Here is a 26,655-nt window from a genome sequence, read left to right on the forward strand (position 1 = left end):
GAATACCTGATCTAAACACTGAATTGAAAAACGAAATGCAAAATGAAACGGCAGAACAAAGGAGAAAGGCACATCACATGGCGTTTAAATTACACCAGGAAAAGACGCATCATATGACGTATCAAGAAAAGACGTTGAGTAAATAAGCACCTGAGGCAAACAATAGCACCTGATGCTAATAAAATCATACAATCCTCGCCTCAATACACAGTTGTTTGCCTCAGGTGCTTCTTATTTACTCAACGTCTTTTCTTGATACGTCATATGATGCGTCTTTGCCTGGTGTAATTTAAACGCCATGTGATGTGCCTTTCTCCTTTGTTCTGCCGTTTCATTTTGCATTTCGTTTTTCAATTCAGTGTTTAGATCAGTTATTCATTTTCATTGTAGATATGATAAGTAGTTGTTTTTTGTTACTTGATAAGGGCTAACGTGTGTATGGCCGAAAACGTTTGTAGCTTATAGTTTATGTTCAATTTTAATCGATTATGTTAAATGCCGTGTGGTTGCTTGGTTGTATATGTCTGTGGTTGAATAAAGAAATTGGTCGCAAATCTGTAAAGTGTAAAGGTGAACTAACTTTTGGTACAGGTATTATCAGACTCTTTTTGAGTACATCAGGAAAGATTTCTTGCAAGACACATTTATTCAGTACTTTTGTTGAAAAGGGCATATAATTACATTAGCCATTTTGATAAATTTAAAAGGTATTTCAAAAATGCCTGAAGCTTTATTTGCTTTGAGGCTCCTTATAGCATCAGATGCTTCTATCTCATTTATATCAGGAAAGCCAAAAGAAGAACATTTTCTGTTTAACATGAATGATTCAAAATTTACATTTGAATTTGGAATTTTATCTGCCATTGAAGTTTCAATATTTGTGAAGTAATTATTTAATAAATAAAGAATTCAATAGAATCTGTTTTATAGCTTTTATCATTTATAGTCATAGTTGAAGGAAGCTTTTTAGTATTCGAATTTCTTTTCTCCTCTATCATCTCATGAATGATCTTCCATGTTTTCTTGGAGTCACTTTTTGTTTCTTCAAACTTTTTTTTATATTTTATAATGTTGATTTTTCAGTGATTGTTTCAAATGATTCAGCTTATTGCAATATGCTTTGTATTTTCTCTTTGCTGATTCATTTTTATTTTTTATCCAATATCTAAATAGTCTAAGGGATGACTAAAATAGTCATCCCAAGGATGCCAGAGCTTGGTTTTTCCACCTAGATCTGTTTTTTTTTGACCACATCTGGGTTTTAAGTTTTTTTATTTCAAATTTAGGCAAATCTAGGTTTTTTTGGTTTTTAACTTTGTACAGAGCTTGCACGGTATTAAGACACTGGGATCTTTGATAAATGGTCCACACTGCAACACAAAAATGATGTTTGTTTGTGGTATCCAGGCTTAGGCTATACCCGGTGGTTGAAGATTTAGATTAAGTGGACGGGAAGGCAAGGAAGCCAATCTTCATGTGCAGTTGTCCACCTTCAGGCATGTCTTTAAGTGTCCTGCCAAAGACACAGCCGCATGCTCCTGAGCGGTGTTGAACCGGCGCCCTTTCGATTGTTGTTTCAGGGCTCTCACCACTCGACTATGCAGCCGACACAAAAATGATAAGGTACCGGTAATGTTTTTTGCATCAGCTACTGCAGTCAGTGAGGTACAGGATGGAAGGAAGGAAGAAATGATCCAACTTTATGAAAATGTGGTTGACTAAAAATTGGTGTACTATTTGTGTTACTGAACATTTATTTATTGTGAATTTGAGTTTCTCTTTTCAACATTATGTTCAAATGAAAAAGGCTAAGCAGGGTTTATTGCTAAGAACCAAGTTATCGTAGTTTTACACCAAACTGTAAGCAGTAAGTAGGCATGATGATTCTCCTCAGCCGCAATCTACAACTCACACAGCAAACAGTTTAGTTCAAAAGTCAAAACTAACCTTAATGGCTAGCCTATATAATACAGTATGCACTCATACATCCAGTCAGTTTTAGAAATTTTGGTGAAACACACACTGAACCTTGCTAGCTGGACGCTTTACCATAAAGGCGATTTTGAACGAAAATCTTTGCTGTGAGCCCATAGGCTATAGGCCTACCAAGCTCTTGTTTTTGTATATAGTTATATTACACATATATTAACTACCATACCAACATAAGCATGTATATTGTATAATTATATATATGATTATACGTGTTACTATTTGTAGCTTTCTGAGGCTTCTGTGTAATGATTTAAAATGGTGCTGAAAGCACACGCAGTTGTTTTTAACTGCTTTACTACATATTTTCTGGACCTGGGTTTTTTTTGCCTCATCTGGATTTTTTTAGCACACAATCTAAGTTTATTGGAAATTTGTCGCTGGCATCCCTGCTTGCACCAAGATCTGTGTGATTATTAATAGTACCAGTAATAGTATGTTTGCAACTCATAGCCTGTTATGATTGTGTTGCAGATATTTGTATATTTACTATTAATGTGAATATGCTTAAAATGAAATGTTACTTTTATATTGTGCTTCTTTTTACATGCTGTCATCTGATTAATTGCCAACAACAATGTAGACAGGATTGTTCCACCACTAGCAAGAATGCGGTTAAAGAATTAAACAAGTATCATCTTGTTCCATGCACCATTCAGTCTCGAATTTGCAATGGCTTTGAAGAGCAGGACAAGCCTCCTCCATTTGCAGCGGCTCCCAAACGGATCCCAAAAGATCCAGAATGGTATCTAGTCGATGATTTCAAACACAGAGGATTTAAGAAAATAGCCTTAAACTTTTCTTGGCATCCAACTCAGGTTACATCTATTAAATATTTACATGGATATGCAATCTCTGTCCATGGCCCAAAAAGTTTTTCTTACCAAGGTTATAATAGGTCTATATATTTCTGCTTTAATAAAACCCTCAACTACAAACAGCATGTCTTATCCACTTTTTTCTATGATTGTTTTGGATTATCTTCAAAATTACAGTTTGCTCCATCGATTGTTTCCAAAAGTGAACCAGTTTCTATATTGATTCAAAGCCTTCCTTATTCTCATGGTAAGGTACCAGATAATGCTTTGAAGATAGAAATATCCATTCCATCGTGTGATGATTTAAGGTTTAAAGATGTTTATGAATGCAAGCAAAGAGATCAGTTTGTTTTGTCTTTGGGGAATATTTCTTGCGAAAATCGTTCTGTAGAATTTTACTATAATCTTCCTTCATTTTTCGGAAAAGGTTATGCGTTGCTAAACTCATTGAAATATCCAGATGCAACACCTTATGCTGCTCAAAAAATAGCTTTTGAATCGTCCCAAGCAAAAGTTGTTGCAGTACTGCCAGAAAATTATAGCCTTCATGAAAATTATTCTATAGCGGTGGTATCAACAAAGATAGACTTTCAAAGAACAAAAATGTTCAACTTTACTGAATGCATTCCTTCTGGTGACAGTTCACCTTCTCTTGGAGTTGTTATTCTTTTGCCATTGTTGGCTTTTATCATTTTGGTAATTTTTGTCGCTGGATGTTGCTTGAAATGGGATGTTATGCAAATCAGGCTATGGATTAGAAAAGATGAAGGCAATCACAATAAAATTAAACATAACAAAGCACAAGAGACAAAATTTGCAAAAATACTTGGTGAAATTGAAGAAAAATGGAGGCAACACGTTGATGTTTTCATTATTTTTGTCGATGATCATCCAAAACATAAAAAAATAGTTTTAGATTTTGCTAACTTTCTTCATGGAGATTTGGAGTTTAATGTGACATCAGAATTGTTCCAAACAGAAGAAATATATGCAGACCCGGCAACATGGATGGAAGACGGTTTGACAAAAGCTGATAAGGTCATAGTCATTTGGTCTCCTGGAGCCTGTAGAAGATGGAAAAGATACAATGGTTTAGACTCCGTAGAGCAAGATTTGTTTACACCTGTTTTGAAGCGCATCAAGAAAGATATTTTTAGAGATAGAAATATTAGAAAATACTACTTCGGATATTTTGACTATTGCACGGTAGATGACATTCCAATTGTTTTCAAAGAATCACCAGTTTTTCATTTTAAGCTCATGAAACAATTTGAAGAATTGTATTTTCGGCTAAAAGAAATTGAAATGTACTTGCCTGGTGCGATAATGAGGAGAGATGAGATTGCATTTGACCATTACTTTGATCCCAACATCAATAAATTTGGCCCAACTCTTGAGAAGTCAATTTGTGAAATGTGTGTTTACGTTAAAGAAAATCCGGAATGGTATTTGGAGCAACACAAAACAATATCTGTGCTTGATCTTCCACGCATTGTTGCTGACACAGAAATATTGACAACTCGCTTAGACTTGATACCACCAAAACCCATTAGCACATCTTCTGTGTTGAAACATCCACATGCTAAAATTAATACTCGTGCTATCGTAAATGAAAAAATTTCAAATGCCATGGTCCCATCGAACATGGCACCAAAACATCCAAATGATTTTAATAGACCAAAAAGTTCTGTAAGTGATTTTTCTTGTTCTGGCTATCAAATGCAGTCGTCTTTGTTGGAATTCAATCAAAAGCAACAAAACGGAATTAATGTGAATACAATGGCATCAGAACTATCAAATACGTGTGAGAGAGATACAGCTGCAGTAGCTGAATTGTTACTCTCTGACTCATCTGACGTCTTTGTTAAAAAACTGCATGATGGCTGTAGTGCATTTGTTCAAGATTCTGGCTTTGACAGCTTTGTTACTTGTGCAAAAAATCCAAATTATCAAGATGGTAAGAAACCATCTACATCCCACAAGCCAGTAGAACAAGAAATGCCAGACACTGTAATCTATTCATGTCATAAATTGGATCCTGTGCAACGTAAAGCAGTGCTTTTGGATACTCACTTGTTGATTGAGCAGAATGAGCACTCTGGGTATGATTCAGATTATGATAGTGGGTTTTCAACAAACACTTCACCATTAGTCTCGAATGCTGAACATCCAGGAGAACTTTTAGACAAGCTTGTGAAACATTCCTCAATGCCCAAGGCCTCATTCATGAGTAAAGATCCCCAATTTAAACTAGATTTACAACAAAATAATGCATACACAAAAAATCAACTATCTTTGCAACTTGCTCCCGTAGACATGGTGTCAGATGCTATGGATTGCCTTGCGGCTATCAACAACTTGTCCTCAAATGTCTGCTAGCCTAGTATATTGCCTTTCAATGACTGCTTGTACATATAGTAGTATTCATTTATTAAGTTACTAGCCCAATTTGTGATCAGTTTGTTAATAAATGTAGATTATAATGCCGTTTTATAACAACAGGGGTTGATAAAGTGTGTCGCAAATGATTTGAACGGACATTTTTCGATGAAATTTAGTTGTTTACAGATTTGTTACTAATTTCAAGTTGGCTGTTACCAACATAATACTTTGCATTAAAAAGCCAGTTTTTAGCAATTTCCAATTGCTCGTAATGCCAAATTGCTGATGTTTTGTGTAGGTGAGGCTCATAGTTGTTGTCCTTGAAAAAAACAAGATTACTGGTACTTTATTAAGTTACTTATGTAACTTATTTTATTACTGGTAAGATTTTTATCTAATTAATTTATGTATATATAATACAAAGAATTCCTGCGCAGCTTATCCATGTTTTTTTTTCGAAGTAGTGGTTGATAGGTAGTGTGTACTGTTGGGGTACTGTGATTCTTGTCTTTTGAATTGGTGAAACTCCAAATAACAGTTTGATTTCCAAATAATTTTTTAAATACGAATATACAGTATATATATATGTAAAGAATTTTGTCATCCGCATGTTCATATTCTAAGTTCATATTGTTTGATCCCATCTTTGTCATTTTGAATACCGTGCATTTGTTGTCATTAAGCATTGTGCAATGTGCATGTCAAGCCAGTAACAATGGTTGTGAGACGTAAACAATGCACACGTTGCGTTGTTTCTGTTACTTCAGCACTTATTACGTATTAATATTGTGCATAAAGTTCAATTTCTGTACAATCACACTTGTTATTGTATCCATGCCAATAATTTATGGATAAAAATTTGATACAAAGTTGTGAGATTGTGTAGTTTTTGTTATGTCGGCTTATGGATTATAACGGCTGAAACTTTTTTGTGAGTTGAAAAGTACGCCGGGCCAGTAAAATCTTAACATTTAATCAATTGTGTTATTGGTAGCCTACAGGCAAATTATTGTAGACAGCAACATTGTTTGGTCGTCTGCTGCAATTCAATATTCTATCTTCAAAACCCAGGGAATTCTAATTTTTGAACTCTTCAATAGCTTAGTTGGACTACTGTATGTCGTTTAATAGAGTTGTAAATTTCTTGTCTTACTAAAAATTTCGTGATTGTTAGCCTACGTCTTAGTGAATTCTAGTTGATGTGACGTTTAATATGTGTTCCGATCTATTAAACGGGTGGTAGGCTATGTTACGGGATGGTTTATCGTAAATCGAAACTTTTAAGTGTAACGGCGGATTTGTATTTTTTTATTTGAAGCAGCAGTGTTAGTTTCTTATTTTAAGATCATGACCTTCCAACTACCTTTTACTCAAACATTACTTGGCAGAATACTCGATTTCTTGCATTATGAACATTGTCTTGAAACCTTTACCAAAATGAACTCCATATTGCAACTGATGAAATTTTTAGTTATGTATTTTTCATTCAAATTGATTATTATGCATTTTTATTGTAATTTAACGTTGCAAAACTGTTTTCCAGATAACATGGATTAGTTTGGTTCATACGCTTTAGGTGTGATACTTTACTTTGATGAAGACCTGGATGCAAAATGTAAAACAAAGTTACTGGTTGCAAATATATTTAAGGTACTGTGTAATGTATTAATTGGTTTTCATTATGGAGAAGATTTGAAAGCGAACTGTAGTCACATTTGAAGTGTCAAAATTGCTGTAGGCTTATAGAAATTTTTTAAATTGTACTTTTTGAGTTAAACAGATATAAAAGCATAAGTTTTCACCAACTTGGTTTACTTTTTCACTTTCAAAAATTTTTAATATTGTCATACGGTCATTACAAAATTCTCTTTTTTGCAGTTACAGTAATAGAAAATTTTACTGCACCGGAAAATTTAATGATATTAATAATTGAAGAGCTTATTTCCAAAACCACTTACATCCACTTTTGATGATTTTGAGAAAACCACGAAAAACGTTTATGACAGTTTCGCTTTGTAAATGTAATGCGCTTTTGATTTCTAACGATGTATACTACCTACTGAATTGAGACATGACGTTTGCCCAGATCTAACGAATATTGGAGGGCTTAGAATTTCCTTTTTATAAAATTAGAAATGTGGATATAAGTGGTTTTGGAAATAAACTGGAGAATAAAAATTGCCAGAATGAAAGAAACCAATTTTTGAAACCATTTTTCCAAGCTGACCACCACTAATTCATTACCACCATCCAAATCCATTTTAAACAAAGCAAAAAAACACAGCTATAAAGCTCAAATAGGCTACTAAGCACGGTTGGTAACTGAACAGTAGGCTGCAAGCCTACAACACTGCTTATCAGTGTTGCCAGATAGTAGATGCTTCAAACTACCAAACACATTTCAAATTTTGCCAAACTGAAAAGAGACTGACTGCCAACTCACCAAAAATGTTTGCCAAAATTCTGCCAACTCAAAATTTTACTGCCAAACAACGTAAAATTCTGCCAAATTTTTCAAATTTGGTAGTGAAATTTGCCAAATGGCAACACTGCTGCTTATCACGAAACGATGACAAAACAATCAGCGATATGTCACGTGATACAATGGCTTAATATGATTGGTTAATTGTGGATACAAATGGTTTTGGAAACAAAGTGTGATGTCGCATTTATAAGTGGTTTTGGAAACAAACGCAATTTTTAGTGTCGAATTTGAAGCAGATAGAAAAGATTTTGGAAAGAAAGAATTTGATAGTAGGTACCTATGGTAATACTTGGAGATGTACCGATACCAATATTTTGGCCGATCCCGATACCGATATCACTTTTTTAGGCCGATACCGATACTGATACCGATATTTTGGCCGATACTTTGGTGTTACAAAAAGAAGCAATTTTGGTATTTGCAAGGAATTATATCAAATGCTAAGTTTTACCTTATTTGCATAAAACTCTTAAAACAAGCTTTCAATTGGCATAATTTATTTAAAGATTCAAGAATCCAATCTCAACCGCATTGCTGTGTCATAATAGTAGGTTTTAGTAATGAAAGGCCACCGTAATTGAGGATTGGGGTATAAGGGAAGAAACATTACCGTAGCCTACATCATAATTGGGGTTTCTGAAAAAAAGTGTTTGCGCAAACTCTCCAAATAGGCTATCATAATTGATAATAAGATGTAAAATGTAAACCAAGTGATTTGTGTAGTCGTACAAAAACTATTCGACAAGTAATGTGCAACCTAAGGGCGCTTTTCGTTTGGTTGAAAAGCTTTTGCCAGGCCAAGACTACCCAAGTAGCAAAAATGCACAATTCTGCATCGCTCCCACCCCGCCAAACGCTCAAAACCCATGCAACTCGGCTGCCCCCAGCAAGCCGGCTCCACCAGTCGGCGAATTAACTTCCACCCTTAGCCGCAACAAACTCACCAAGCCCAAACAATGTCACGGCAAAATAAGTAGGCCCAAAAAGAAAGCAATGGGACCACGAATCCTCACCAAACCAATCAAAATGGTCCCGTTGCGCCCAAGATGACAACCTCATTGCGAAGAAAGGAGCGTCCCCCCCGGCCACCAGCACAAGGCTGAGCACTCACCAGCACAGCGAGCTGCCGTGACCCACCAACCACAACGATGCAGCTTCCACACTAGCCATTTCAATTCTTGTCGATGTCAATTCTTGCTACAAAACGGCTGCCGAGAAACATATAGTTGATTGGATGGTCTAAATGGCTAGCGTGGAAGCTACACCGTTATGGCCAGCGAATCGCAACAGCCCGCCGCACCAGTGAGCGCCCAGCCCCATGCCGACAGCAGGGAAGGACACTCCCCCTTTTCAATGAGGCCCCATCCCAGGTGCAACAAGACCACTTATTGATTAGTTCAGTGAAGATTCGCAGTCCCACCGCCCCCACGCCGAGCCCACCCACTCCGCCACGACATTGTTCAAGCCTGGTGAGTCCACCACAACGAAAGGCGGAAACCAAATCATAAACTGACAGAACCAGCCCACCAAAAACAACCAAGCCACACGGGTCCCTCAAAGGTCCAGCAACGCAAAAACGATGCAAAACTACAAATTCCCGCCACCTGGGTAGTCTTGGCCTGGTTTTATCCTCTGTTGAGAGAAAAAAGAAACACAAATGATAAATATTGGAGAAATTGAGCCTCCTTCACAACTTAAGAATCGAACAACGCAAAACTGCTGAAACAAAACGTTTTGTTTGAGTGAAAGAATCACTGTAAGCAAACAATGCCAAAAGGTGCGCGGCACTGCGCGCATGAAGTCATGGGAGTGTGAGGTATCAAAAATTTGAAAAGGTTGTTATTTTTCTACTTCAATGTGATGTTAGTTACCACTTTAAAAAAATCTATATATTTGCTTCTGCAAAAAATCCGCAGCAAACGCCTTTTTTTACGTGTTTAGTATCGGCCACAGTATCGGCCAAATTTTGCCGATACCGAGGCCGATACCGATACTTAAAAAATGGCCGATATCACCGATACCGATGCCGATACCGATATATCGGTACATCTCTAGTAATACTTTACCTAATGACACTCTAAACTCAATTTTAGTAACAGTGGCGCCTAAGTGGTTTTGGAATTGGACTCTTTATTTGTAGATAGTTATAAATTTTATTCACGTTTTTTTACATGTAGCTTCATTTTCAGACATGCGAGCCTGTGCCGTCCTGTTTTTTGTGATGTATTCTTTCTTTGCTTCCGCTGCTCTTCATGTCTTATCAGATTCATTACAATGCAGAAGAACTTGCAACACCACTGTACCAGGACTCCAGGAGTGGTGAACATGAAAGGAACCAACAATTCAATTTCATGCTCGGTGAAAAACAAACAATGCAGCAACAACAAACTGAACGGCCTCTCAATGAATTTAAGTTTGTATTTACAAAGTGGAACTTGTTAACACATCCTTCTGATAACTACACGATCATTGTACTAAATATTTCTTTTAAGTTCAGCCATGACAGATCTCTACAACACATCCACGGATTTGAAATATCGATTTTTGATGCATCGTTGCCTGAAAAATACTTTAAAAAGTTTTTTTCTGTTTGCATACAGAGCTAGACTTTTATAGCCACGTTTTAGCCGAGTTTTGTTACGATTGCTATGGTAGTACGAATTCTACTCATGTATCACCCGGAGATGGATTTGTTACATCTGTCACTCCTGTTTCGTCATACACTTCAAACAAGCCATTGCGTGCTGTCATTGCTGTGCCGGATTGTTCTCATAAAGAGCTGGATTTTGTTCATGATTGCATAGTTTGGAGACAATTTCAAGTGAAGGTGTCAGCTGTGCACTGTGGAAATAGCTCAATACCTTTTTTTTTACAATCTACCAAAAGAGTATGGGGATTTTGCAAAATTTAATCTTTGTCCGATAAATGAAGAGACTGCGACTTGCATTCAGTTTTTCTATAGTCCCAACTCTTTTACAAATTCTTCTATGGTCTTCTTAATACCCGCACAACTCTTTAATACAGGGGTTCTTAACCTTTTTTCCCTTATTACCCATTTCTGTCCAGATCAAAGTCCCATTACCCAAAATCTAATTTTATCTATTTTACTATATTAAAAATATAAAACAGCGTTATTCAACAAAAACAACATTTAACGTAAAGAACGGCATCAATAGTTTCAGTGAGACATTTGCGCTTTTTTTGTGTACAATCGATGCAATATTGGGTGCGATTTTGGATACTGCACAAAACAAATCTGACTTCAGATCTAACAGCTTGTTTCGAAATTTTGACTTCAAAGCAACAACACTTGAAAATGCTGATTCACAGAGATAAGTGGAAGGGAACATAGTCAACAATGTTAGTGATTTTGCACAACTTTTGGGTATGCTTTTCCCATCATTCCCCAGAATTTTCCCAAGCTTTCATCTTCAAAAGAATATCGGAATGGCCCGTTTCGGTGAGTCCGATCCCTTAACGGGGGATTTTTTCAATTTTTTTTTTTAAACCATCGGGTACCGTAGCCTAATTATCATTGCCGTTTTAGGGTTAGGGTTAGAGGTTAAGAACTCACCGAATCGGACTCGCCGAATAGTAGCAGACCCAAAGAATATAGCTCGCTCGTCTCAACACTAACTCTAAATGTACACTTGGCTATATAAACTACTGTACGGTACTTCAAACAACTGCTAACAGCAACGCAGCCATCAAGCTTGCTCATAAAACAACTGTAACTGAACTGATTATACAAGAAAAATCTTATTATTATGTCACAAAAATGAAATACATAAAACCGGCAACAAAAATGATGCGAAAAATAAATCACTATGACGAAACAATTCTAAAAATGATAAAATATCACTGTGCTTGTTTGGTTGTTTTGAACGGACTCAAAACATAAAAAAAAGCATAAGTAATAAAGCAACTTTACCACTTACAGCTGTGACATTGTTTGTTACATCTATAATTCTAAATATTCTGGTTCAGCTGATTGCCCACCTGCTATCCTGAAAATTACCCACATGTGGGTAATTACCCATAGGTTAAGAACCACTGCTTTAATAAAACAGTGACATATACACTTGAAGTTCGGGGTTCTAGCACTGACCGTTGGGTAGCTACAGACAAATTTACTTTTAAGTCTTGCCCGATTGAAGACCCGTTCAATATCTACTTTATGATTATAGTTTCAGTGGTAGCTGTCATTGTAACTGTAGTGATCGTGGTCTTGTTTCGTATGCGCAAAGATAGGAAAGATTTATGTGATGATTAGGGCCATTTAAAGTCATTAAAGTCATATTTTTTTCTATGCATCAGTAAGTCGTGAAATCAATTTTAACGCAAAAACCTCATCCCTATGAGGTATAGTAAAAAAGTTATGAAGTCATATAAAGTCATATTTTCCTTGTTAGGTCATATATCAGCTTTTTAAGTTATATAGTCATATTTTTGAGTTATAAAGTCATACCGTTGTATACTTTAAATAAAAAATACCAATTTAAGCGGTGAAGCAATTAAGCACTAAGAAAGTAAGGCAATTTCTGATTGAACGAAGGCAAACTGTAGGATTAGCCAATATAACACTTACAGTCACAAACCTATATTTTATGAGGTCACACATTGAGGTCAACTTAATACTCAAAATGGAAAGTTGTACGTACACCATCAAAGAGGCCCAGGCTGATCTAAATGCCCTTGATTTCGGAAAAGATTCGCTTGAGCTCAAAAATAACATTAAGAAGCGATTGGACAAAAACGATGTGAAACAAATTATGGAGCTACAAAGACAAGACATTTCACCAGCGCTTTATGCAAAACTGCAAAAGTGTCAACCCACATCAGCGTCTGTGGAGCGCTCATTTTCCTTACTAAAGTCATTTTTACGTCCAAATCGTAACTTCAAAGACTCTAACATTCCACACTACATGAAACTGTACTACAACAGTGGTTTAAAATAAAAATGGATGTGTATTACTGTTATGTTGCGTATGTTTTACTCTTTAGTTCCGTGAGTGACGTTGTTCGTATGTAAAAATAAACGATTTTCACATAAAGTCATTTAAAGTCATATTTTCCAAAAAATAAAGTCATATTATTGATTTTTTAAGGTCATATAAAAATGGCCCTCGTGATGATACAAAGCAAGCTTATGAAACCATAAAACAACAACAATCCGATTGCAACGCGGTTCTTCTACCTGCGAGTGAAGTCAACGTCCATTCTGCTGCACCCAGTACAAAAGCACGTGTTGTTTATTTCGTTTTTGTCAATGATCACCCCAAACACAAAAATGTAGTTGTGAAGTTTGCGACATACCTGCAGAGAGATCTCGGTTTTCACGTCATATTTGAGTTGTGGGATGAGAGTAATGTGTCTGAAAATAGCACACAATGGATGGAAAAATCCATGAGAAAGGCTGACAAAATTATTGTGGTATGGTCACCTGGGGCCACAGAGCGATGGAACAGCAGGGACACCTCACACAGCGCTATTGATGATACCTTTACTCCTATCGTTCTGAATATCCATCGTGACTTTTTCAGTAAGAAAAATGAAGGGAAATACTTTTTTGCTTACTTCGAATACTGTGACATTGAAGGGCTACCCGTGAAAGACATTTCCAGTCATATTATTCGCACTTTCAATCTAATAAGTGACTTCAACGGATTATATTTTAGACTTGTTGACCAGGAAGTGTATGCGCCCGGAGGGGTTTCGTTTGTTAATAAAGTACGTCACGACACGTATCACAATCCAGATATAAATGAAGCAGGACCACTTTTGAAAGCCGCCCTTGACGATATGGGATGTTTTGTGAAACAGTTTCCGAATCGGCGTGAATTAATGAACAACTTTAACGACTTAAATGACAGCAGTAAAAATTTTCAAAATATGTCTCTCACGTCAGATCATGATGAAATAATCCAACGATCACTGAATGTTGTCCCTCCATCAGATGAAACCTTGCTTGATTTTTGTTGGCACGAGTTCCCACAAAACGCTTCTTTTTCTTCAAAAGAATGTAGTTTGAGGTACGATTCTTTTCCTGCGGACGTCATTTCGGAAACTTTGATGTCAGAGGATTTGAACAAGGAAGTAGCTGCAATTCTTCAACCAAACTCTGTTGCATTTGACAGTGGTTGTGCTGAAAATGAGTCACAATGGAGTACAGACCCTTCTCTACGCTTACCTTTTCCTGAAATACATCATCCAGAAATATACTTGGAGCCCGTGGATTATGTCAATAACCCTCATGACCTCATCGATGCAATTAATAGCAACAGTGTTCACATTGCTTAACAATAAAACAACAAAAACACAATGCAGAAACGTACAGTGCAAATAACACGAATAAGGATATTCTGTTTGGCTTACACAATCAGGAATTGTACGAGAGTTGCAACTTCCTTATTTACTGTCGGAGGAAACTGACGTTCGCTTCCTTAAAGCAGAGTTGGTAATGTTAAGCTTATATCTTTATGTTACTTTCGATAAGCTAGAGTAATATGAAGAAACAATTTACAGTTCACATTGTTGACTGTTGAATTAATGTATTGCTACTGGAAAGCGAGGTTTACATGACTCAACCCAATGAATCACTCGAACCGTGTTACAAAAAAACTATCAAGTCGAAGTTGTGGTTCAGGCCTTGTAAAGACCTAAGTTCTACTTTCAGCATATTTTTTCGACTTTTATTGCTTTGAAACTATAGCCTTCTTGCCTTTTTCGATTATTGTACTGAGTTCCGTTTATAAATTTACCTTTTAAGCTTCACCTTCGCTACTGAAGTAACTTAGCTTATTATATGGTACAGAACATAGCGATCTGTATACACACTTACACAGGTCTTGACAACGTGCGAACTGGAGGCCTGACTGAAGGCCAATGTTACTTTATATTCCTTTGAACTGATAGTTTTGAGAATCCAAATTGCTAAAGTGTCATCACTGAACTCAAATTACTGTAAAACTCCTAAATTTACTTTAAAAAATAACAAATCTTTTCCTATTAACGGTGCTGCCAGACGCTTTTTGGGTTTCCAGCACAAATGCCAAAATCTAGTTCATTATTTGTATGGTAGTAACACCACAAAAGTAGCTTAAAATTACACATGTGCACAAATAGTGTATCTGTTAACTAATACTCAAACAATCAACTGATTCTAGCAATTTTGGCTTCTAACAGATCGGCCTTCAGTCAAATAAGCTGCATGTTGGCATGGCCTGTGTATAAAGGTCGCCGTGGTACAGCAGTTGTTGTTTTCGAGTTATGGCTTACATGTAAGATTCAGATATTTGATATGCTCATATTTGTAGTACGCACATTAAAAGTAAACTTTTTTCAAAAATGATGTGATTTTGAGTCTAGCGTACCAACTTACTGGTGGTTAATGTTTTATTTATTTGTTTATATTTAACCAAGTTTACATAGGATGTTTTCCATTTGATCTTATTTTAAGCTTGATAGGCCACATTACACAACCACAATGTATCGTTTCTATTCGCCACGGTGTTGCTTTTGGTGCTTGTATCAAATGTTGCATGCTTTCATGATTTCTTTTATAATGACATGATATTTTACTGCATGTTTTTACTACCTTGCTTTAAAGTTAAACTTTACATTATAGTCTTTATTGTTGTACTGCTTTCATAAGAGATCGCTTAACATATGATCATGCAAAAGTAGAAAAGTTAAGCGGTTAATTCTAATCATAGCCAGCTAAAAATCGTGATAATAAATTGGTGTTTTGAGAATTTTTTTTTTCAACTTAACTTGAAGCGATGTAAAACGGTTAGCTTTCACTGGTTGAGTTTACTTTTCAGTTCTCATTATCACAAACAAAGCGACCAATCAAATACAAAAAATACAATTTGCATACAAGTTCCAATCTCAGTTCAAACGTTGGTTATTTCGTACAGTTCGTGCTGTATCCTCATCGTGTTACCTTTTGTGGGAATGTGGGTGTGATCTGATTTCTAACGTGCCTCTTTTTTCTTTTTGATTCTACTCTTTATTGTGTACCATAATTTACCAGGGTACAGTTAAAAAGATGTACATTGCTGTTGCGTCAACAGTCTGTGATTTAATGTTGGTATTATTTATCGTTTTCCTAGAAATAACCGTCCTGAGTCCTGACATAGGTAGTGCAATATATGACTGAACAAAAGAATATTCTAGTGAAGTTAGAAAAGAAGCTACAATTATGCCATACTTTAAAACTTGTAAAAACATGTATTGGGCTTAATATGTTGTGTGTCAACGGCATTGGTGTAACTGCAACAGTATAAAATTCTCGTTGCTGACGACAACGATTGTCTAATTTTATTGTTTCTAGCACTAGTTACTACGTTCATCTGATGAAATTGAAAGTAAAATTAACAACAAACAAGATGGTTTATTGCTTCACTGACGTTTCGCGCACCATGACAATGCGCATCCTTAGAACGAATAACATACAAAATAAAATTTCACCAGGTTATATACTGCAGTGCGATTAAAGGCAAGAAAAAATAAAACACGCAATATTTTAAAAATTGGCCAATGATGTGTGAGCAGTTACTTTCCACGTTAAATTACGTAAAAACTTTCAACAATAAACATAAAACTTCGAAGCGGTGACGACCAACAGATCTTGGTCGTCGATTGAAGGCAAGAGAAATAGAACACAATGTTTTAAAGATTGGCTAGTGATGTGTGGTTACTTTCGACGTTAAATTACGTAAAAACTTCCAACAATAAACATAAATTCGAAGCACTGAAGTCTTGAAGACCACTAGAAATTCGAGACTAAATTAGATTGCAATAACTTTTCTAACTGTGTTTAAGTAAGCTTGAAGCCTGCATGTCGAGACAATAATGATTTATAAGGTTTTGGTAAAAGGTTTCCGTCGTTCCGATTGAGTACATTGCAATGTTTGGATGTGATGTTGATGAAGCAACTTTCTGCGGTGGTGTGTTGATAATAATTACTTTCATTTTTCAAAATTTTTGTTTCTGACCAGCTGGTCAATCTAATTTTGTTTCGAATTTCTAGTGGTCTTCAGTACACATTGCACGTTTATAGTATTTTTTTTTGCTTGAACAAACCAGAAAATACGTGCCACGCTTTGAATTAAGTACAGTACAGTGCCTGGTGTATTGTTCATTGCTTTTACTGGCAATTAGACGGGTATCGAAGCACTATGAGGCTGGGAGTGATGATTTAAATCATGGGTGCCTAAAGTTTTGTAGCCACCGGTTGCATTTCGCTATTCGCGAGTTTTGGCGAGCTGCATTAAATTTTGCACTCATTTCCCCCCTGAAATTCGGCCTAAGCTTTAAGGTTGTGTAACAGAGTATAATTTAAACGTTTAAAAGGGTATGTTATAAACGTTTTAGGTTATAGTCAACCCCGTTTAATCCGACAATTTTTCGCTGGTTTCAATTCTAAATAGGTTTTTTGTACAATTTATCTTGCTTTGTAGGACCATTACCCTGCTTAAGCAAACCGCTTTCCTACCAAAAATAGGTTATATTGTTTACATTTTTTTTGCTGTTTAACAAGATTACACTTCAAAAATTGATGTCAGGTAATGTGCTATGTTTTCTCTCAAGCTATTAGTGGCAAGATCACCAGATACTTTTTATGATTTCCAGCCCAATTGCAACTAAAAAGTAGCCCAATGCATTTACAAGTGGAAACAAGCTCAAAAGTAGCCAAAAATTTGAAATTTGCACAAATCAAAAGAAAAACGAAATTTTTAGCTACTGTAGAAATGATATTTATTTTCTGAAAGTTGGTTTGATTTGTTGGTCTTGCACGCTAAAAAATGCCTTTGCAGTGTATTGGACTACGCTAGCCTATAAGTTTTGGAATTCATGTCGCTTCAACTACAAAAATCCAAAAAAAGTTATAGGAAATCTGTCCATAACAACTAAGTTTTCTTTATCCTTTGATATTAACTTATGTAGATTATGAAGCTAGGCTAAGACCGCAGATATTGATTCCGCTGGCCGCACTTTGGGCACCCCCGATATCATTGAATTGACTCTTTCTACTTGTTGCCATTATGATAACGTAAGACTAAATTTTACAGTTGATAAGTTTGTTCAAATAATAAAAAATAAGGAGCCTGGAATGCAAATATTAGTAAACTCTTGTTCAGAAAACGTTCGGAAAACTAGACTATCAGTCAAATTTCAATTGAAGATGAAATTTTATTGAGTAGCACTAAAAATGAAACTGTCTAGTTTTTCGAAATGTTTTCTGTGCATGAGCTCAGTAGCCTATCTACATTTTGGGCTCTTTTGTTTTTAGATTAGATTGACCCCTGGATTGACCAAGCGTTTCAACCATTTTATTGAAGCCTAATATTAATGTGTATTTTTGTCAATCGTGTTCATTTGTAAAATTCGATTGTGAATCGATTTCTAGTTATGACTGTTTCTCTATGTATGCTTATTACAAATCTTTTCTGCACTATCAGGTACAGTAAGCCATGAATCATTGTTACATTGAAATTTGAAAATCTTTCTCACTTTGTGGTCGTTGTGTTGTGTGAACGTTTTTGTCATTCGTGTGCAGTGATCCATACTGTATATCAAAATTGTGTTTTTTTTTAAAATAAATTGTGCCGATGAGCCTACACCAGTTTGGTTGCTATATGTTGAATGAGTTCAACGTGTATCAACAAGTTAGGTTAGTCATTAAAAGTTCCATGTAAGGCAAATCGGGCACTAGCCTCAGCATTTTTTTTTAATTTTTTGAACATTGATGTAGGGTAGGCTACCGGTACTTGATCTATTCCACACGGTTAAAATCAAATCCTTGTGATGGCCTAGATCACCACAGACCCATGGTGGAACAAACAGATTTTTCACTGCTTGCAAGCTTTTTCAACATTGGTTCAATGTTACGTGAACGCATCAACTTTGTTTTCTTTCGTGCACCCTGCAAAATTGATGATGCAATAGCCTATTTGCACCTTTATAAGTTATGATTAATGTTACTATTGACCTGCTTTATCAGCACACTGGCTTTTGTATGGATTTTTTCTGATGAAACATTGGATGATTTCAGCTCATATAGACTAATTAACGGCAGACGAAGTAGATGCTTAATTGCTTAAAAAGTCCTGTCATGCGCAAGCACATGTAGCTGTTTTGGTGAACCCCTGTGCACTTCTTTCTATTCGTGCACTCAGGGCCGTTGGGAGGATAATTTTGGCGCGGTACCAATGAAAAAAGGGAGAAATTCATTGTAAACCTAAAGAATTAATTAATTACTAATTACAGTCTATTAATTTAAAAAAAAAATTACATAAAAACATTAAGCTATGTCAGAATAGCCTATAGATTACTGATTTTTGATCCTGTCTGCTAACATATAGCTTATAAGTTTATAACATAACTTCGTCAATGTTATCAATCCTCAAAAGTGCGTCACGAGTTTTAGCAAATTCTTTTAAGTGCGTCGTTTCGGAACTGAGGAAATATTTGTTTTCCGTTCGGAGACGCAAGATGCTAAAATTTCAGATAATTTTTTTTGGGTCCGCGACCGCTTTGACGGCAATAAAAAGGGTCGTCAAGACAAAAAGGTTGAGAACAACTGCGACCATCTTTTACTGCAAATGTGCAGTGCTTGCAGCTTTAATTTAAAGACCTTGGAAGTTGAAACCTTGTCGATTGCGTGGCCAAATGGTGAGAGCACGACACTCGAATGGACGTTGGTTTGACACCGCTCGAGCGCACGCCGTTGTGTCTTGTTGCACGACACTTAACGATATGGCAGAATTGAGACCAGTTATCTCGAAGTGCTTCGCTGCTCCAAGTTATGTGCCGGTGCTGTGTGTTGTGATACGTGCAATTTGCAGTGTAATAACGCAATGTAAAATATATAAGTGACTGATTACTCCATCTTTTGGTCTATTTTGCGTGGTCGAGGCTTTTGTTGAGAGCGTTTAAGCGACATCGAAAAGGCAAACACCAGACTTAGGCTACGCTTGAAAACAATGGAAAATTTCTAATGCAATTTGTGTTGTCTGAAATAGAATGAAATAAGTCCCATTTCTTCCTTGTTTCGCACTTGTTTGTTTTCCTCATCGACTCGAAACTGTTTGACGTCACTAAGCTAAGCAGATTGTGATGATTCGGTCGCCATTTTATGACGTAGCCTAGATGATGTTATAGACTAGAGCCTGAAGCAGCAGTCTCGAAAGCTTGTTTACTTTTATTTTGCGTTTTTTTTGATTTACTGAGTTTGAAACTGAACATGGGTTTGCTGTTTATGTTGTTATATAACACAAAGATAGACAACCGTTAGCCTACTCGCGTTGGTTTGCCACTATTCAGCAGCCTGCTCACGATTTCACGTTTCTCTAATTAAACCAGAAAGGCTACCAAGAAAAGCAAGTGTTTTTCAACCTTTTTCGGCAACGAAACATTTCTTTGCACTAAAAAAATGTTGCGATCCATTGATCGAAACTCATAATAAGTAAGTTAATTAAGTTAAGTAATTGTGTAGCAAACAACACATTATTATCCGAAACTCAGAAATACCCTAATAAGATAAATAAGCTAAACTTAATTACAGTTCATTGACTTTTTGTTTTTTGTGTTATAGGTAGACTCGTTTTCATGTTAGTGTGAATGTTACAATTTTAAAACTAGCCTTAGTCACTAACTAGAAATAACAAGATAAGGCTATATGTTCCAATGAAGCATTGTACTCAGGGTTGGAAGTCGTTAGTCAAAAAGCAAGGACTATTTTACTATTCGATAGTGCCTAAAAAAGCAATGACTTTCCGCTATCCTATAGACACTTATGAAAAGCAAGCAATTACTAAAAATTGAGTGGCCAAAAAACAAGCAACTCGAAAAAAAAAGCCCAAACTTGCGGGAAAACCACAAGGTTGGCAACACTTAATCCTTTATAGTTCGAAAACCGGAAGGGGACTAAGTCGGATAGTAATCCGAAAACTAAATCTCGTAAAGTCATTTGACGACGAAGTAAGTGAACAACAAAAAATGATTCAGCAGTTCTCCATCCCATAAATATCGATTAGTGAAAAACGAATAATGATTTCGTTGCTTGCATAAAAAGCAGTGGATAGCGCGCGTTCGATAAGTTATTTATTTTTAAAAGGAATGAGTATAAGCATTCGATAGGCTATTCAGAAAGCAACGAATATCGCTATCGAATAGTGACAACTAGTCGTTACTTTCAACCCTAATTGTACTCATCTAATAATGCACATAAACTTTTTAGCACCATTGTTGAGCTTCACCGCGAAGGCAATAGTTATTCTACGAGCAGAGGTGGACACCCGCTACTTTTAAAGTAGCGCGCTACCCGCTACCACTACTTGGGCCAAAATAGCGCGCGCTATCGCTACCTGCTACCAATTTACAAAAGTAGCGCGCTACCCGCTACTCGGACCAAAGTAGCGCGCTACCGCTACTTCTTTTGCTACTTTTGTCTAAAATGACACTAGGAAACAATCTTCAAGTCTCTATACTATAGACTATAGTGACGCAAAAATGACCTTGAAAACGAATGTTATTATTCGTTTACTCTGTCATTTTAACGTCTGTATAGAAACACATTCTAAAGGAAATTTATTGTTACGCATCTTTCAAAAGCACGAGCATTTCAAAATGAGAGTCATTAAGTCCTGCCGGCTTTCGCTTAAGCACATCTTTTCCAACAGAGAAAAGTCTCTCCACCGCAGCACTGGAAGGCATGGGGGTGTTGTATTTAATGAACAGATGTTTTAACTCGGTATTCGAAAAGCTCAAGTAGCCTACGTGCTCCTGTCCGAAAAAAAGGCATCCACAATTGCTGCTTCCTTCTGCACCGACGTTTCACGGGATGGCGCCAACACACCAAAAAATTCATCCTCGGAGTTGTGACTGGTGTCACTCTTTTCAGTATCAACCTGGCTTGATGTCTGCCGCAACAGTCGAATTACATCTGCCTTGACTTTTTCTCGCAATGCGTGAGCATCATCCGTGGAAACGTAGTGCAGAAATTGTAGCCACGATGTCTTGAAGGAGGGATGAAGACATGATGCCACAACGCATTTCATATCGTTGAAGCACTTGTTGAATCGTTTTTTCCCCTCCTTCAAAGACTTTCACTTTCAACTCCTCACAAGTCACAAGATCACTGTACTTGCAAATTGTAATGGTTAGAAGCAAGACTCCGTAATACGCCTTGGACTCGCCCTGGAGAATGTCTAAAGCCTGGAAGATAGGCTTCATCACACGGAGATATTCGAAGAAGAAATTGACGTCAGCTAGAAAAGACCGAAACTTGCAACCAAACCGATTACAGTCAAACTTTGATACTATGCCACCTTGCTATTATACCACTTGTAATCGTCACCAGCTAAATTCAATAGAAAATATATTTACTATGCCACCCCTTACCCTCGCTAGCATGCCAAATGAAAGTAGTGGAGACCGGGGATAGTTTGGACGCGGGGATACCTCGGATAAGGTATTTGACGTCACAGTCAGGGCCTATGAGAGGGGGGTACGGCGTACCCTTGAGGGCCCAGGCCTGTGATTGTTGGGGGGCCCGAAATTGTGATTTTATACTTTATGCGCGAAAATGTTGGTTAAAGCCATTCTAAACAACTAAATTCAAGCATAAAAGTTACTATTCTTTAGTCCTGGGGGGCCCGTAATTTAGCAAAAGTGCCCGGAAAAATATTTGAGTGCATTGCGCGCAAATCAGGGGCCCCAAGTGGTGATTTAATGCTTTACGTGCAAAAATGTTCTATTAAAAGCACCCAAAATTAAACCATAAAAGTTGCTTTATAGCCTACTCTCCTGTTCGGGAGAGGGGGGCATTGGGTAGCAAAAGCAGGGTTGAGAAAAAAGTTTTGGAGTTTTTTTTTTTAAATTATTTGAAAGGTAGTTTCACGCTTATTTCACTTCAAAATGAATTTCGGAGTTGGTGCAGGAGTCAATACTTTCGGAATCGGAGCGGAACCGGAGTCAAAAAAACAAGTGACTTCGTTCACCTCTGCTAGACATGTGGTGAATGCAAAAGTTAATGCAGAAAGGTTGTTGGTCAGATGATAAATTTGATTATGCATTAACAAGATATTTGTTTGAGCCTTGGTAGAGAGCTTGACTTTTTGTACCAGATACATATAACACTCAGTAGGCTAACATTAGCGGATTTAACATTTTTTATTAATTGAACACACACAAAAAAACTACTAAATCCAACGTTTTTCGACAACACATAGTGTCCTCATCAGGAATAATTATAGGCTACATGTAAGCTACATGATGGGGGCCCGGGGCAGTTTTAGATCTGGGGGCCCACGTGCAAAAAATTTTTTCGTGCCTATGGCGCGAAAAACCACCTCTACGTCTACAGTAGCATTAATCCAGCACTGCACAGCATTTTGCAGAAACTTCAAAAGCTGAAAGAAAAAAAAACAAAAAATCACACTTTTTCCACGTAGGGAGACCCTTTAAAAGTTGGGGGGCCCGAGGCACCTGCACCCTTTGCCCTTCCCTAAATCCGAGCCCGCATGTAAGAGAAATAAATGAATGAATTTGAAGAATTTACATTAAAGCTGTACAAGCGACACCTCTCAACAGCACTATCAACAACTGACACACGAATTCAATGCAGGATAGCCTATACAAATTGGCGAGGACAGATCACATGATATGCACATTGCACAACACAAAACACTAAATAAAAGTTTTATTGCAGCCTGATCCTATTATTGTGCACAGATATCCAATTCTGCAGTAAAATGTTGTATGGTGTGCAATAGCCTAAGCAAACATCACGCGTTTTCCCAAAGACAAAGGGGCCCGAAGTGAGAGGGGGGCCCGACATGACTTTTCATAGCCCTAGTGAAAAGCTCTCTCAGCGGCCCTGGTCACAGTAGAGTATTGTTAAATCACGTTTACCAAAGCTTTGTGGCTCCATTACAAATCATGATAAAGTTTGCAAGTATGTCTGGTTTTCTTAGAAAGTTGAGGCCGAAAAAGTAATTTTATCAGTGATATCAAGATTTTTAAGTTGTACGTGTAAGGTCATAATTCCGTTGCAGTTAACCAAAACAAACTTTTTATTGATTGAGGTTGTAGTTAGAAAGCTATACTCAGATAAGCAAGTGATGATTTTGATCAGCAGTTAATCAGGTAGCCATATTTTCTTTATTTACCTGTAGTCACGTGGTCGGGGATACTTCGGACACAATGGCCGAAGTATCCACGTGGAAAAAATCAAACTTAAACAAAATCTTATTTTCAGATCTTTTGAATAATTTATTGGAGTTTAAAGACATAATGGTTCGGACATATAAAAGAAAAACAATATTATTCTGCCAAAAATGCAGTATGACGGAACAATACAGTTAAAGTCATCATGTTTCTACGTTTATTAGACGTAAAATCAAGCTTCACTGAAACTAAAAATAATCAATTAAAACGCTAACCCCAGCCAGCTAAATCTGCTGATTTTACATCGATTCAACGTTGTAGGGCGTTGAATCGATGTAAAAAATGCACAACCTTGCTCGCGGGGACGCAAGTCTTTGAATTTAAAGGCAATAAGCAACGCAATATCCTCAGAAATAAAAGAATGAGAAAAGAATTTTACTACAAGTGAAACGTATTTTAACGTCTAATAAACGTAGGAACATGTTGACTTTAGTTGCATTATTTCGTCATATTGCATTTTTTGCATCTTAATAGGCATATAATATAATTGTTCGCTCATTTTGTGTTTTAAACTTTATCGTCATTATATTGCGCATGAAATCTTCGTGGATAGGATAAAGAAACATTAAGAATAAAAAATCATTTAACACCGGTGGAGCATAATTGCAGTTTTTATAGCATAAACTTTAACTAATATTAACAGGACTATAACATACCATGCTGTTGAAAACTCGACAGGGAAAGTAAAATGTGGTGAGATAGTCATCAAACCACTGGTTACTTACTATATTACTTTAGTAGACTTCGTTGAGTTAATCTACATTATATCCTTGAAACATTGAATGACCCACTGCTGTATGCACTGCCACCACACAAGAACCAAGTAAGAGCAAATCTGCTGAACAGCCGGTAACAAATTGTTACGTGACAGGCAGCAGGCGAAGTACGTGAATAGAAACACAAAATCATAAGAATAACAGCAGCAAGAAGAGCAAAGTTAAAATAAAACAGAAAACTTTTACCCCCCCCCTCCCCTTGCATCTAAAGTTGACTTCAGGTTGGGATCCAAATATTAAAAAAATAATAACAATATGTAATACTGTAATATAAAAAAATAAAAAAGATGATGCCCAAAACATTGAGAGGCAGCTGCCCCATTTTCTCCCCCCTCTGCCGGCGCCACTGCTTCAATGTTAGGGTTTGAGCCTAGTTCTGTCTGCGGTGGTCGACCTTTGTCTGAGCCCAGAACAGTCGGTTATTATCGCAACCATTGTAAATAGCGTGTACCTATGGTACCAGTTTCATGTATTGTCGCATATTATTCTTATTGTTGTTCATTCTTTGCATGCCCTTTGTAGTTGCGTATTAACTTAAACGTGAGGGATTCAAACAATTTGTGTATCGTGTGTTTTTATTCATTGGCTCACGATTGTCCTTAAATTCTTTTTTAGTTATGTCATGTTAGACTGTCATAACTAGGGGCCGCTATGTTACGGACAATCTCTGTACAAATCAAACGTCACATAAAACCGTTGTCTACTGAACCTGAGGTCTTACGTCATGGACTTGCTAGAAATAAGCAAAGATTGCATCACCTTTGTCACACCTGTTGAAACATTACATCATCGTTAAATCTTGAATTACGAGATATGGTGTAAGCCAAATTGAACAGGTGCTTGAATAGCTTCATAATGCTTAACATTATTACGTCACAGAAGATGGTTACGTGCGTTTGGAATATTGCAATTTATTCTCTCATTCTTAAAATTGTTGCTTGAAAAGTTGGTCGCATATTAAAACGGTTTTGTTTGTGCTTATACCAACTACACGAAATTTCCGTCTTTATCTCAGTAATTTGTATTGTAGTGACAAGTTTTAGTGGGCACGGTGTTTCCCCCATTCTTCGACAGCATTGAGGCTATTTTTACAGAAATACAATTCTTGAATAGACGTTTTCAGAAGAGTGTTTCTTTCGGTCATTGCATGCAGACGAACGGATCCGGAAAATTTATGTTACAAATTTCCCATGAAGAGATTATGGTTTACCGTTGTGACCACCTGTTAATCGCACTATTACAGTTTTTGCTTATCCGTTTAGCCCTACCATCATGCTTTTATATTTACATATCTAATAATTCAATCCAAAAGTACAGTGACATACGCAAAGACTGTGAGAGTTTATATTTCACCAACAAACAGCCTCGGCTTCCGGCCTACTAAATGAAAATTTCAAACGGGAATTAAGCATTAAAATGGGTAAACTGAACACTCAAAAATACATTTCATAAAAAATTAATGGAAAAAAATTGTTTTCAATGGCGCTGGCAAGGCGCAAAGTTCAGTGTTTCATTTACTTTTTATTTTTTGCAAAATGACCAAGAAGTGGAAAAACTGCTTGAGAATACGTCACCAGCGACTAGCAGTAGCTGTAGCGATATCAAAAGTCTTTTCTCGCGTTGATTGGAAAGTTCAGAGGTGTTGTGTTCCAAGAATTTTCACATTGATTCAAGGCCTGGACACGTTGAATCCATGTAAAAAATGCTGATTACTAATACGCCTTCTGAATTGCCTAGCTGAAATCGTTTTACATGCCTTTGTGGAATTTGCCTTCAAAAACTTGTTTTTTTTACATTGATTGAAGGCCTGAATACGTTAAATCTATGTAAAAGAGGCTGATTTACTGTTTGAAGAACAAGATCTGCCATTTGAAACTCACACAGTAAAAACTTTTGCCCGATCAACTGATTGCTAGTCGCCGGTGACGTAGACTGTATAATCGCACGCTTCGCTGCTGAAGCCCATTCC

At 36.7% G+C, this 26,655-nt stretch overlaps 2 protein-coding genes and 1 long non-coding RNA gene across 3 annotated transcripts; all 3 read left to right on the forward strand.

Annotated features, from left to right (window-relative positions):
• The first annotated feature begins 2,468 nt into the window (after positions 1–2,468).
• LOC145777298 (uncharacterized) lies at positions 2,469–6,730 on the forward strand. The gene has a single exon (XM_082588649.1). It carries the CDS (start codon positions 2,493–2,495, stop codon positions 5,184–5,186), a length of 2,694 nt encoding a protein of 897 aa, XP_082444775.1. The 5' UTR covers positions 2,469–2,492; the 3' UTR covers positions 5,187–6,730.
• LOC145777299 (uncharacterized) lies at positions 6,731–10,473 on the forward strand. Its single transcript, XR_014290324.1, has 2 exons — positions 6,731–6,839; positions 9,864–10,473. It is a non-coding gene; the product is annotated as an uncharacterized LOC145777299 (long non-coding RNA).
• Positions 10,474–11,316: 843 nt separating this feature from the next.
• LOC145777468 (interleukin-17 receptor D-like) lies at positions 11,317–18,299 on the forward strand. The gene is made up of 2 exons (XM_082588843.1): positions 11,317–11,342; positions 12,762–18,299. Exons 1-2 carry the CDS (start codon positions 11,317–11,319, stop codon positions 13,972–13,974), a joined length of 1,239 nt encoding a protein of 412 aa, XP_082444969.1. The 3' UTR covers positions 13,975–18,299.
• Positions 18,300–26,655: the final 8,356 nt, after the last annotated feature.

Source organism: Aplidium turbinatum, chromosome 9 (assembly GCF_918807975.1).
Source record: "Aplidium turbinatum chromosome 9, kaAplTurb1.1, whole genome shotgun sequence".
Classification (NCBI taxonomy): domain Eukaryota; kingdom Metazoa; phylum Chordata; class Ascidiacea; order Aplousobranchia; family Polyclinidae; genus Aplidium; species Aplidium turbinatum.

Excerpts from the sequence above, each read along its gene's own strand:
- LOC145777468 (XM_082588843.1), top strand. The coding sequence starts at position 11,317 with ATGTACACTTGGCTATATAAACTACT. Across the intron at positions 11,343-12,761 it reads ACTTGGCTATATAAACTACT|TCATATTATTGATTTTTTAA; the intron begins GTACGGTACTTC and ends CAAAAAATAAAG.
- LOC145777298 (XM_082588649.1), top strand. The coding sequence starts at position 2,493 with ATGCTTAAAATGAAATGTTACTTTTATATTGTGCTTCTTTTTACATGC.